Genomic DNA, 13,409 nt, shown 5'->3' on the forward strand with positions numbered 1-13,409 from the left:
CGCTCACACACACACAGAGACACACTCACACACACAGAGAGACACACTCACACACACAGAGACACGCTCACACATACTCACACACACAGAGAGACACACACACACTCACACACACACACTCACACACACAGAGACACACTCACACACACAGACAGAGACACACTCACTGAGACACACACACAGACAGATACAGACACACACACACACAGAGCCACACACAGACACAGAGACAGAGACACACTCACTCACACACAGAGACACACACACACACTGAGACACACTCACACACACAGACACACACACACACTGAGACACACTCACACACACAGACACACACACACACTGAGACACACTCACACACGAACACACACCACACGAGACACACACACACTGAGACACACACACACACACTGAGACACACTCACACACACACACACACACTCACACACAGAGACACTCTCTCACACTCAGATCTGTCGGTGTTGCCCTGACCTACATGTCCGGGGTGTGTGTGTGTGTGTGTGTGTGGTGGGGTGGGTGGGGTGGGGGGGCGTTGGTGCTGCGTGTACGTGTGGGTGCATGTGTGCGAGAGGGGGGTGTCAGTTGTGGGGTGGGACGTGGGTGCAGATTGCGCTTTGGAGTTGCATTAGGATAGCAAACGGAGGGAGGGAGGGAGGGAGGGAGGGAGGGATGGAGGAGACGGACGGGGGAGGGGAAGACGGGGGTGCGGGGCGGGGGCGGGGGCGGGGGTGGGGGGCGGGGGGGGAATAAAGCAGCCACTTTATTCCGTTATATTTTTTTTCCCATAATGTTTGCATTTAATGCCGCAATCAACCCGTAGGGCTTTATTGGCTGTTGCTTGGCAACCCTCGTCATTGGGACATGCTTCATCTCCGCTTTAGTGCGATAGCCATAAAATATTGTAGATTTCATGCAGAATAGAGCAGGAGGGGAGAGCAGGGGGGAGCCTGACGAGACCCAGGGAGAGAGAGAGAGAGAGAGAGAGAGAGATAGAGAGACCAACGAAAATACCCCCCCCCCACCCCACCACCGCCCCACCACCACCACCACCACCACCATCACCATCCCAAATCCATTCGCAGTAGGAGGGGCGAGGGGGCGAGGGGGTGTGGGGGGGGGGGGTGGGGGGGGTGTGTGGGTGGCGGAGGGGGCAAGGTTGGAGGAAGTGGTGGGGAAGGGGGAGGGGGAAATAAATCGGCCGTGGCCCCCCACACGTCAGAGGTAAGGCAACTGATTTCTCTTATCCCGGCTTTTGTTCCTCGTTTTCCCCCCGTGGTGCAGTTCGGGACAAGAGAAGGGTATTTTTTTTTTTCCCCTCCCTCCCTCTCGCTCTCGCTCTCTCTCTCTCTCGCTCTCTCTCTCTCGCCCCCCAGGGTCTTGTCCAGGCTCCATCCCCTTTCCGTCCCGCCGGTTAGTTTCGCGTCTCCAGTCTGTTTCAACCCTCTCCGCGCAATACCCGCCCGCCCGCCGCCCGGACCCCCACCACCATCAGCAAAGGGGAAGCTTTCAACCATTCCGCACCCCCTCCCCACCCCACCCCACCCCCCCACCCGTCGCCCGGCTCTGATAAAACTCCCATCCCCAGAGTCCCTCTATCTCTCCCCCTCTACTCTCCCGCCTCACTTTAAAAAACTTGCCTTAAGACTATTTTTTTTTCAATCGTTTCCCCCCCCCCCCCCCCCCTCCTTCTCAACCCCACCACCGGCCCCAGTCAACCGTGCGGGACGCTGTGACACGTCCCTCCTCCCGATGTGTAAACGTAAATTGTTGTTGTTGTTGAGGCACGGCATTTTGAGCGATGTACAGAAATTGCTCGTGAAGCGCTTTGAGGCGGGGGCGAGGGGGGGGGGGGGGAGGTGGTGGGAGATGTTCTTCGTGGTCGAACGTCAGGATTTCTGACTCTTTTGCCGTCGTATCAGGGCAGGGGGGGCGGGGGTGGGGGTGGGGTGGGGGGGTGAAACCGCACTGCCGTGATGCGCTCGGAGACGCTGCTTATATGAAAGGCAAGTTGTTGTTGTCGAGTGTTATTTTTATATTACTCTATGAGAAAGAGAGACGCTATCTGAGAGGGGCAACTATCCAGTTAACCTTCGCACCCAACCCTGCCAGATGGAATCTGAGCCTCCCAGACTCCGAATTCAACCTGGTCCCAGCCTGTGCAGCCCAGTTTGTGCCTTAAATTGGTTTTTTTAGATATATATATATATATATATACACATATGCCCTCCACGCAGAGTAGGAATCTCACCCGGGTCTCGTAGGGCCCAATGAAAGCGATCCGCCGCTCGACCAATTCACCGGGTTCCTACTTGCTGCGAGGTAAACACGGGCGTGTGGTGGGGGAAAGGAAACTCGCCTAATAATAATCCTTAATTTAGCAGCGGCCTGGACTGCTCGGGGCCAGTGGCCTGCTTCCGTGCCGTACATTCTTTGTAACATCTTTGTAAACACAAATCGTGAATGCGGTTTGGGATGTTGACTGTGGGCCTCGGTGGAATGTTGTGTATGTAGAGAAAGAGAAGGTCCCACAATTACATTGCCATCACAAGTATTAGGCGCTGTTTGGTAAGGACTGAGGCTCGGGGAGGGAGGGGGGGAACCCAGAATGTGCATTGGGGTAATTGCTGGCCCCCAACCAGCTAAAACCACTTAGCTTGCCATTGAGAGTAATATCTGGCAAGCTTTCCCGCTGCTTGTCCAGCGAGGACCACCCTACCCATTAGGGCTTTGGCTGTGGAGTGGGAGGATTCCCTGCCCCTCAGTGACTGGTCTGTCCTTCCAACTCCCACAATGTTCTTCAGATGCTCATGGCAAAGCAGGACGTCGCACGTAGCTCGAGTGAGTTTGGTGAGCGGTGTCGCTGCTTTGTATAGCTTTCTGTTGAAGATCTAATAATAATAATCCTTGCATGTGATACAGCTCCTCAACACGTCTTCGAGACGTCTCAAAGCGCTTCCCAGAACGTACTGGAAAATGAATCGACTGTGTATTTTGTGGGCGAAACGCGGCAGCCGATTGCGCACAGCAGCGTCCCACAAGCAGTCGTGGATTAAGTGACCAAATTATTATCTTGTTTATTTTTTTGAGGGATTATTATCAGACGTGTGGAGTGTGGAAACTTTCCCAAGGTTTTGCCCTGCTGGGAATCGAACTCGGGTCGCTACCTTGCTCCCACAGCTCAGGCGCTGACAGCATCACCAGCCATGGTTACACCTTGCTAATCCGGTCCAGAACTTTGGCGTCTTGTATGACCCTCAACTATCCTTTCTACCCCACATCAGCGCCATGACCCGCTCTGCCTTCCCCCATCTCCGCAACGTCACCCGGCTCCACCACTGTCTCACACCACAGGCCCCCGAGACCCTCACACACGTCTTCATTGCATCGCGGCTCGACTATGCAAACTCCCTGCTTGGGCCTCCCCAACTCCCCCCTCCACAGGCTGTAGATCATCCAGAACTCTGCAGCCCGTGTCCTCTCCCGCACCAGGCTCCGCGACCCTATCACTCCCATCCTTGCCCAACTCCACTGGCTTCCTATCACACAGAGGATACACAGTTCAAGATCCTGGTCCTCATCTTCAACATCCTCCATGGTCTTACTTCCCCCTACCTCTGCGACCTCCTAAACCCCTACCATCCTGCTCGCTCCCTCCTGCTTCACGTCCCCCGCCTCGCTCGCCCCACTTTTGGCGGGCACGCCTTACGCCACTCTGCACCCACCATCTGGAACTTCATCCTTCAGTCCGTCTGTCCACCTTGACCCCTCCCTCGCCTCCTTCAAGACCCATCTCAAGACCCTCCTCTTCGACCATGCCTTCGATCACCCTGTTTCCCCCCCTGCCTTCCCCACTCCCCGATCCTGACCCCCAGCTCAGGTCCGAGACTCTGACTGTCCAGGCCTTGGGACGTCCTCCCGACATGAAAGGCGCTATACAAATGTAATTTTGTGGTTGTTGTTGCTGCGAGGCGCGTGCTCTAACCCCTGAGCTACAGGACTCCAAGATGATCTGAGTGGCCGTGTGCAGATGCCGACTGTTAGTTCAGAGCAGGAACAGGGCGAGATCTCAACGGACATGTGTTTTGAGCAGTTTGTGTTGTCAGTAAAAGCGCCCGGGGAATAGGCTGGTACACAATCCAATACAGAATCACATTTGTATAGTTGTTATAGTCTAGATGGTGCCCCAGTTGCTGTTTGTGGGTCTTAATAACGATAATTTTTATTTATTTTCTGGTCAGCCAAGGTGTCTGACACGTGCGGAAACCCATCACCGTTGCTTAAGAGCCTCCAAACCCAACTGAGAATTCCCCAACATCCCACCCACACATGGAAATCCCAGAGATAGATTGTTGGAATGGATTGCACTCGCTCTCTCTCTCTCTCTCTCTCTCTTCCCCTGGAGGACGCCCCCTGCTTACCTAATTCCGGAAAGTATTAAGCGCAGGTTGGTGAGAGCCAAGACTTGAGGGGAGCCCAGAATGAGCGTTGGGGGTAACTGCTGGAATCTAACCACATCGCTTGCCTTTGAGAGTAACGTCTGGCAAGCTTTCCCGCTGCTTGTCCGTCTAGGACCACCCTACCCATTGGGGCTTTGACTTGCGGCGTTAACAGGAGCTGAGTGGGAGGATTCTCCGCTCCCAGTGACCGGTGCTTGACAGATGGGACTGTAAGAGGATGGGATGGGAGGGAGAGCACGGGCTGGTGGACTGAGGGGAATGTAATGGAGATGATGAAGGGTTGGGGGGGGGGGAGAGGGTGTAATCCAGGACAAATGGTCAAGCGATTTCCGCTAATGGACTCAAGCAAAGTGACTTTATGGGGGTGGGCAGAGAAAGCAGGGATACTGGTTCCTAATAGCAGCAGCGATCACAACAGCTTTGATTCAAGAGACTCGAGAGCATACAGCCGAGGCACAGGTAGAGCTCATTGATTGATTGATTGATTGATTGGTTGATTTGGCAGCAATTTGTGCTCATAAAAATTCCTAACGGCAGGGAAATAATGACTAGCCGTCTTCAAAGGGAAGCATAAAAGAAAATCCAGCTCTTTCAGTCCAGCGTGGAATAGCAGTGGCCAGGAAATGGGTTGTCATTCTCTGTAGTTTATGTGTTGTTCGAGGTTTGTTGTTGTTGTTGTCTGTATCCTTTCTCCCCCTGCGGAGGTGGGGGGGTGTGAGAAGTGAGGAAACAGCTGTCTTATTACACTTAGCGAGGCAATAACCTGCCTTAACAAGCCTGAGGTGGGGCAGTGCCGTTGAATGAAACTAGTCTGTTAAACTGGAGGAGACGTGTCATTTAAAAAAAAAGTGCCTCTTAAAAGTCCACAACAAGTGGGAGAATTACACGGGGAATATTTCTACAAAAAATCGAGAAAAGATCAAATCGGCCACTCACTCCATGGCTGTTTATGGGACTTGGCTGTGCAAATTGGTTTGCCGCGTTTGCCTCAAATTCACAGTTACTACACTTGACGCTAATTAGTCATTTGAAAAGCCCTTTGAGGGGTAAGGGTGGGACGTTTATAGGCGCTGTATCAAGTGCAAGGATTGTTTTATTATAAGTTAGCGGGACTCTTAGAGGCCAAGGGATCCTCAAGCCTTGGCTCTTGCGCCTAATTTGGGGGAATTACGAAAGCAGAAGGTATCCCTCCAGTGAGAGAGAGAGAGAGAGAGAGAGAGAGCATTCCGTTCCAACAGTCTGTCTCTGGGATTTCCACGTGTGTGTGGGATGCGTGGAATTCTCAGTTGGGTTTGGAGACTCTTAAGCAACGGTGATGGATTTCTGCGGGTGTCAGACGCCCGGCTGAGGAAAAAAAACACACCTGCGATTCGGAAGTCAGCTTTACACAGGTCTGCCCTCTCGATAGCCAGGAGAGAGCCGCAGTTTGGAGTTTTCTCCCAACACAAGAATAATAATAATAATAATCCTTGCATTTGATATAGCGCTTTTCACGTCAGGAGGACCTCCCAAAGCGCTTCACGGAACACACTGTAAAGTGAATTGACTGTATATTTGTGGGCGAACGCAGCAGCCAATTGCGCACAGCAATGTCCCACAAACAGTCGTAGATTGAAAATGACCAATTTATTATTGTTTTTGGTTTTGGAGGGTTATTATTAGGCTCTGTGTGGAGTAAGGAAACTTGCCCGAGGTTTCGCCCTCTGCCTGGAATCGAACTCAGGTCTCTCGCTTGCAAAGCGAGTGCTCTAACCGCTGAGCTACAGGACTCCACGAGAAATCTGATGAAGAGAAGTGGTTTTAAATCGGGGCCCATTTTGGGGGTACGATTGTCCTGTTGCTCAGCGGTTAAAGCACTCGCCTCACAAGCGAGAGGACCTGGGTTCGGTTCCCGGGCAGGGGGGCCAAACGTTGGGCGAGTTTCCTTACGCCCCACGCCTCTGTTGACCTCGCAGTAAGCAGGAACCCGGTTGTTCGTCGATTGGCGGATCGCTTTTCCGGGCGTGATAATCCCATCCAAAAAAAATAATAAAAATAATAATAATTCGGTCGCTTCAATCCGCGACTGTTTGCGGGACTCTGCTGCGCGCAATTGGCTGCTGCGTTTCACCCGCAAAACACACAGCCACTACGCTTCCCAGTACATCCGGCGAAGCGCTTTGAGACTTGTCTCGAGGACGTGATAAGGCGCCACATCAAATGCCAGGATTATTGTTGGGGTGAATGACCCTCAGTCACTCGGATGCCCTTTTCCTGAGCTCAGCCTCGAGGGTATCATGAACACAGTGCACATTGCCACCTCGTGGCGACGCTTAAGTACTGCGGACACTTTGGGGACGTGTACATAAAATAGGTTTGTGGCTTTTCCACCTCTTTATTATTTTAATTTGTTGTTTTTCCCCCCCCAAGGTTCACCAACGTAACCCCTCAAGGGTAGGGCAGCGCTCGCAGGACAAGCGGCAGGGAAGCTTCCCGCACACGTTGCTCACAGTTCTTTTTTGCCAGTTTTGGGTCTCTCGTAACAAATAGCGACGATTAATAGTAATCCTCCATTTGCTAAAGCGCCTCATCGCGCCGTTGAGAGGTCTCAAAGCGCTTCGCGGCGTCTATTGCAAAGTGTAGTGACTGCGTACTTTGTGGGCGAAACGCGGCAGCCGTTTGCGCACAGCGGCGTCCCACAGACAGTCGTGGATTCGAGTGACCAATTTTTATTCTTTTTTTGGGAGGGATTATAACTCCCAGAAAGCGATCCACCAGTCGACTAACAACGGGGTTCCAACTTACTGCTGGATAAACAGAGGCGTGTGGAGTAAGGAAACTCGCCTAAGGTTTCTACTCGGCCGGGGAATGGAACCCGGTTCCTCGCGCTCGCGAGGCGAGTGCTCTACCCGCTGCGCCAAAGGACTCCACTTCGAGTGCGGTACTTTGGTCAGTTCCCTTCGTGATTCATCTTCAACGCCTTCTCCCTCTGTTTCAGGTCCCAGCGGGAAACTCGTGGGACCGACCTCTTTGCAGCGAGGACACAGCGACCGACTCCCCCTCTCTCCGCGATCATGGACAACGAGCAGGTTCCAACCACCACCTCCAGCGGGAACAGCAGCAACCCTCGGCAGCAGGTGCCTCAGATATCTGTCTACAGCGGCCTCCCCGACCGTCAGACCGTGCAGGTAACGGCTCCCGTGTCAGCTTGGCTCCATCCGTACCCTGTAGCTCAGTGGTTAGAGCGCTCTCCTCGCACGTGAAGAGGGCCCGGGTTCGATTCCCGGGTCGGGAGAAACCTTAGGCAAGTTTCGCTACTCGACACACTATTCCCCAGCAGCAGGGCAGGAACCCGGTTGTTAGTCGATTGGCAGATTATAATAATAATAATAATAATCCTTGCATTTGATATAGCGCTTTTCACGTCGGGAGGACGTCACAAAGCGCTTCACAGAACACACTGTAAAGTGAATTGACTGTATATTTGTGGGCGAACGCGGCAGCCAATTGCGCACAGCAATGTCCCACAAACAGTCGTAGATTGAAAATGACCAATTTATTATTGTTTTGGTTTTGGAGGGATTATTATTAGGCTCTGTGTGGAGTAAGGAAACTTGCCCAAGGTTTGGCCCTCTGCCTGGGATTGAACTCAGGTCTCTCACTTGCAAAGCGAGTGCTCTAACCACTGAGCTACAGGACTCCACAAATTGGCGCTGTGTGGGGGTAATAGTCCCTTTTTTAAAAAAAATATGAATAATAATTTGGGGACGCAGCCGTGCGCAATTGACTGCCGCGTTTCACCCACAAAATACACGGTCACTGCACTTTGCAGTATATCCCGTGAAGCGCTTTGAGACGTCTCAAAAATGTGATCAGGCTCTGTATCAAATGCAAGGATTGTTATTATTATTATTATTATTACTACTCCTCTCGCTCCTTGGACCCCTACATCCTCAGTGCTGGGGTGGGAGAACCTGCCCTATTGGAGGAGCCATCTTTCAGGCGAGACGTTAAACTCGGGTCCTGTCCAGCCTGCATCTCAGGTGGACGTTAAAGAACCTGTGACGCTGTTTAAAAAAAAAAGAGAAGGGGGTTACTCCCCCACCGCCCCCCTCAACAGCCCCCCCCCCCCACTCCTCTTCCTATAGAAGAAGTGCTGGAGAAGTATAAGTGTCTGTTAACATAGCGGTTTGAGGGGCTGCTGACCTCTCAAGCGAGTTCAAGGAGGTCCACCTTGCCGCAAGCCAACCCCTACACACTTCCCAATCACGCCAGTAGGTGACGCCAGCTCCAAAGAAATAATAATGCACGTTCGGGAACAAAGTAAAGAGGGAACGATTGAACTTGCATCGTGTGGCGTGCTTCACAAGTAATTACAGATGCTTATCGGTTGTGACGTTAAACCGAGGTCTTCCCTCCCACCCCCCCCCCCCCCCATCAACTCCCAAATCTGTGCGTATTTTCTTTGGGCGGATGGTTAAAGATCCCGTTGAGGGATAGCGCTTTGAAAAGAGAAGGGCGTCCTCCCGTTTCTCCTGGTTTCCCGGCTGTCGATCGTTGCAGATTGATGAGGAGTCCATCCTCCTCCTGGCTGTTTGGTGGGGTCTGGCCGTGCCTAAAAATGTTGATTAAGAACAGTCTCTGCACACAGCAGTTTCACACCGACAGCCGCGAAGTGAATGATCAATTTCACCAAGACGTTTGGGGTTGAGGTACAGATCAGCCACGATCTAATAGAATGGCAGGGCAGGTTTGAGGGGCTGAATGGCCTCCTCCTGTTCCTATGTTCACTACGACACAAGCAGCCAGGCCGAACTTATCTGGTTGGTTTTGGGTTGCTTCGGTGAATTGAATCAGAGCTGTGTATGTGTGTGTGTAAGTCTTAAATCAGAATAAAAGCAATAAATCGCAACCGGCAGTAGTGCAAGTTATTCCTCCTGCTCCCAGTGTGGGTTGAGTAACTGCAATTAAAAAAAAGTACAGTACTATTAAAGGCTCAATAATTAAAGACATCCTTCTGAAGTGCAAGGCACTGTGTCAAGCATAAGGACTATTATTATCCTATCCTGAACTTTGCAGCAACCGATGCAGAATTCACCCACAACTTGCATTCTACTCCGCCCATGTTCAAAGAAAGCACCTCACAGCCCTCTATAGAGATGGCGCGGACGTGTTGACCAGAGAATAAAGCGCTCTGGGACGCTATCCTGCCATGAAGGACGCAAGTTGTTGATGGGAGGCAGGAGGGGGTAGGAGGTAGAGGTGGATTTTTTGAAGGCGGGGATTTTATTTCGGGTGATCTTACTTCACTGCCCTTCGCTGAAGGGGGCTCCTGTGGAGAAAGTCACTCAATGAATTGCTCCTGTCACACAGGAATCCCGAGGCACGATGGAAGAGGCGTGTGTCAGGCACAACAAAGACGAGTGATTCAAGCCGTCTGAGGGCTGAGCTGCGTGGAGAGAGATAGAGCGAGAGAGAGAGAGAGCGAGAGAGAGAAAAAGAGAGAGAAAGAAAACAGACAGTGATAAAGACAGGAGGGGAGTGATGGATAGAAAGAGAGGAAAAAGTTTTGTGCATTGAAACACCTCAAAGCCCCGTTACTATTGAGTGACTTGTTCATAGCGCGAGCGCGGCAGCCATTTTGCTCACGCCGAGGTCCCACAAACCGGCCGCGGAGGCGGGTGTCCAATTTGAGCCGGTACAATTTTTTTAGGGCCGGGACATCGACCGGGAGTCCGCGTCCCCTCCCCTCCCCTCCCCCCCCCACCCCCATACCCCCACCTCCGCTATCGTCTGATCGCCAGCGCCTTGGGACGTCCTCCCCAGGTGCGGACGTCGTTCGGTCGCTCGACGCTCGGCTGTTGGCGGGACTGCCCCGTTTCGCTCTCGGGGGGGAACCGGGTCAGGGTGGGCATCGTGTTTGTTTTGCGTGGGGGTTTTCCCCCACCCACCCCCACCCCCACCACCACCGTAACCGCCGTCAACGGTGAACAAAGGAGCCGAGACCTTCCTACAGCATTTTCCCCATTCATCAGTCTGCTGCGTGTGTGTCCGTGTGTGTGTGTGTGTGTGTAGCGTCGATTGACCCAATATAAGGCGATTCCCATGGTTACCAGCTGTGACCCAAGACCTTTGGATGAATGCATGGCTTTCCTCTCCCCCCCCCCCCCCGCCCCGCGCCCCTCCCCCCGATCTTTCACCCGACCACATCGCGGCGACTTGGAAGGTTTAAGCCTCTTTCCCTCTTTCCGGGGGATTTTTTTTTTTGCCGCCGTCTCCAGCGGGAGGTGAACCTCAGCGCGTTCGATATCCCCACACCCCCCCCACCCCCCCCCAACCGCCCCCACCGGCCTCACTTCTTGATGTAAATAATAATAATAATAATAATAAATCATCATCATCATCATAATAATCCTTGCACTTGGTGGCTTTTGGGGAGCGGGAGGCACTCCGAGGTCAGGAATTTCTCTCTCTCTCTCTCTACACCCCTCTATCACTCTCCCTCTTTCCCCCTCCCCTCTCTCCCCCTTCCCCTACTCCCTCTCTCTCCCCTCCTCTCTCCTTCCCCCACCCCTCTCTCTCTTTCCCCCCTCCCCTCTCTCTCTCTCTCTCTCTCCCCCTCCTTCTTTCTCACTCTCCCCCCTTTCTTTCCCCCCTCTCCTCTCTCTCTCACTCTCTCTCTCTCTCTCGTTCCCCTCCCCTCACTCTTCCCCCCCTACCCTACTCCCTCTCGCTCCCCCTCTCCCCTCTCTCCCCCTCTCCTTCCCATCTCTCTCTCTTTCTTTCCTCCCAAACCCCCATCTCTCCCCCCCCCACCCCCCCCCCCCCCCACCACCACCACCACCTCCCCATCTCTCGCACTCTCACTCTCTCCACATTTGGTCACTTGGGACACAGAAGTCCTGTGTCTAAGCGACAGCACACACCAAAAGCCACAGCAAAGGGGAGTGAGTGAGTGAGTGAGTGAGTGACTGAGCGTTGGGAGGAGGTGGGAGTGAAAAAAGGTTGGAGCCAAACAAGTCATTGTGGCACGAGATTTGCATCTCGGGTGGGTGCAGAGAGAAGAGGAAGAGGAGGGGAGCGTGTGGAGGAGAGGGAGAGAAAGAGACAAGAGACGGCAGGTTTCCCTGAGCCAATATTGAAGACGCGGGAGAAGAAATCGTTTGCCGTTTGCTGAGAGATTGAGAGGCTTTGTCAGGACTGCTGCTCCGCGAGGACAGAGTGAAGGGGCTCAGCCTACGTTGTCTGTCCCCATTTGAGGTGGGGGGGGTGGGAGAGAGAGAGAGAGAGAAAGAGGGGAGGGAGGAAGGGAAGGGAAAGGGAGGGCGAAGGAGAGAGGGGAGGGGGACGGGGGGGGAGGAGAGGAAGATAAGGGGAGAGGGAAGGGGGAAAGGAGGGGAGAGAGAGAGGGAAAGGAGGGGAGAGAGAGAGAGGAGGGGAGAGAGAGAGAGAGAGAGAGAGAAAGAGGAGGGGGAGAGGACGATAGCAGGAGAGTGATAGAGGGAGAGAGCGAGAGCTGAGTTGCAGGAGAAGCTGACAAACGGGCAACTTGGAGTTCATTTCATACTGATAGAGGCTTAATCTCGTCCCCATCACCACCAGCAGTCCCCCCCCCCCCCACCCCCCCCCCCCCACCCCTCTCTCTCTCTCTCTCCCTCTCTCCCTACCTTCCTTCCTGCTCTGTAAGTATCGTACATTTTACTCTCTTTATCTCTCGTGGTATTAGTCGGAGCCCTCAATGCGTAACTCGTGGGTGTTATTTTTTTTTATTTACGGCGAAATGAAAACCGCTTCGTGGAGAATTCAAGAATTCGGCTCAGTGTTCGCGAAAGTCTTTAATAACAGTAATAATCCTGGCATTTTGAATACAGCGCCTTATCACGTCTTCGAGACGTCTCAAAGCGCTTCAAAGGATAAACGCTGTAAAGTGAATCGACGTTAAAGTGCGTTATGGGCGAAACCGGGGAAAAACGGGGTTGTTTGTGTGTGAGTGAATTGGGGGGTGGGGTGGGAGGGAAGAGAGAGAGAGGGGGATTGGGGTTGAAAAATAGTCATTCATTCCAAGACCTTAAGAACTTTAAATGGGATTTATTCTGGGTTTTTTTTTTAACTTCCAAATACACCAAAAAAAACATGTCATGAGTTCAGTTCATTTTTCCCCCAAGTCTTTGTGTGGTATTGAGTTACTGGCTGGAGGGAGGGAGGGAGGGAGGGAGAGAGGGATGGCTTTGAGCTGCTTTACGTTGAGCGGAGAGGCTGGTGTATGTGTATGTGTGTGTGTGTGTGTTTCTCTCTCTCACGGAGGTGGGGCGTTTGGGGGTGGGGGTCGGTTTGGCAGAGGTTTGCTTTAGAAACAAGAGCATCAGCCTCAGCACAATACCTCCTCCCTCTGTCTTCTCCTTTCTCCCCCTCTCTCTGGTCTCCCCTTTCTCTCTCGTTCTCCCCTTCTCCCTTTCCCCCTCTCTCTTCACCCCCTCTCCTCTCTCCGTCTCCCCTGCCTCGGCTGTCTCTGTCTCCCTCTCCCCCACCCCACCTCCTCTTGCGCTCTTTCTGTGTCTCTCCCCCCACCTCTTTCTCCTCCCTCCCCCCTCTTTCCCCCTTTCCCTTCTCCTTCCTCTCTCTGACTCCCTCTCCTCTGAACATAAACAGCAGCTTTTGTGGGCTCCGCAATGCCCCCCAATTGCTCTGTGGGGTGGGGGTGGGGGGGGGGGTCTGCATTGTGATTTCCAGGTGGAGCCAAATAATAATAATAATTCTTGGCATTCGATATAGCGCCTGATCACATCTTCGAGACGTCTCCAAGTGCCTCACAGGATATAGTGTAAAGTGAATTGACTGTACATTTGTGGGCGAAACAATAACTATTTTGAGAATTCGGGGACTTGGGGCTCAGTGTAGTGAAGGGGAATGCGGGGAGGGGGTGGGGGTGGGGGGGGGGGAGTTGTTCTGCGT

The 13,409-nt window shown here is 53.0% G+C and overlaps 1 protein-coding gene across 2 annotated transcripts in view; it reads left to right on the forward strand.

Moving 5' to 3' along the window:
* Positions 1–1,193: 1,193 nt before the first annotated feature.
* The window catches only part of LOC103172344 (polyhomeotic-like protein 2), a 36,547-nt gene continuing 24,331 nt past the window's right edge, over positions 1,194–13,409 (forward strand). The window contains exons 1-2 of one of the 2 annotated variants that reach the window (XM_042343742.1): positions 1,194–1,242; positions 7,456–7,645. In XM_042343742.1, coding sequence (XP_042199676.1) covers positions 7,532–7,645 — 114 coding nt within the window. In that variant the 5' untranslated portion in view covers positions 1,194–1,242; positions 7,456–7,531. Of the gene's footprint in view, positions 1,243–7,455; positions 7,646–12,088; positions 12,140–13,409 lie in introns of those variants that run through there. The other variant, XM_042343743.1, reaches the window with a different exon arrangement.

The sequence above is a fragment of the Callorhinchus milii genome, unplaced genomic scaffold (assembly GCF_018977255.1).
Source record: "Callorhinchus milii isolate IMCB2004 unplaced genomic scaffold, IMCB_Cmil_1.0 Scaffold24, whole genome shotgun sequence".
NCBI classification, from domain to species: domain Eukaryota; kingdom Metazoa; phylum Chordata; class Chondrichthyes; order Chimaeriformes; family Callorhinchidae; genus Callorhinchus; species Callorhinchus milii.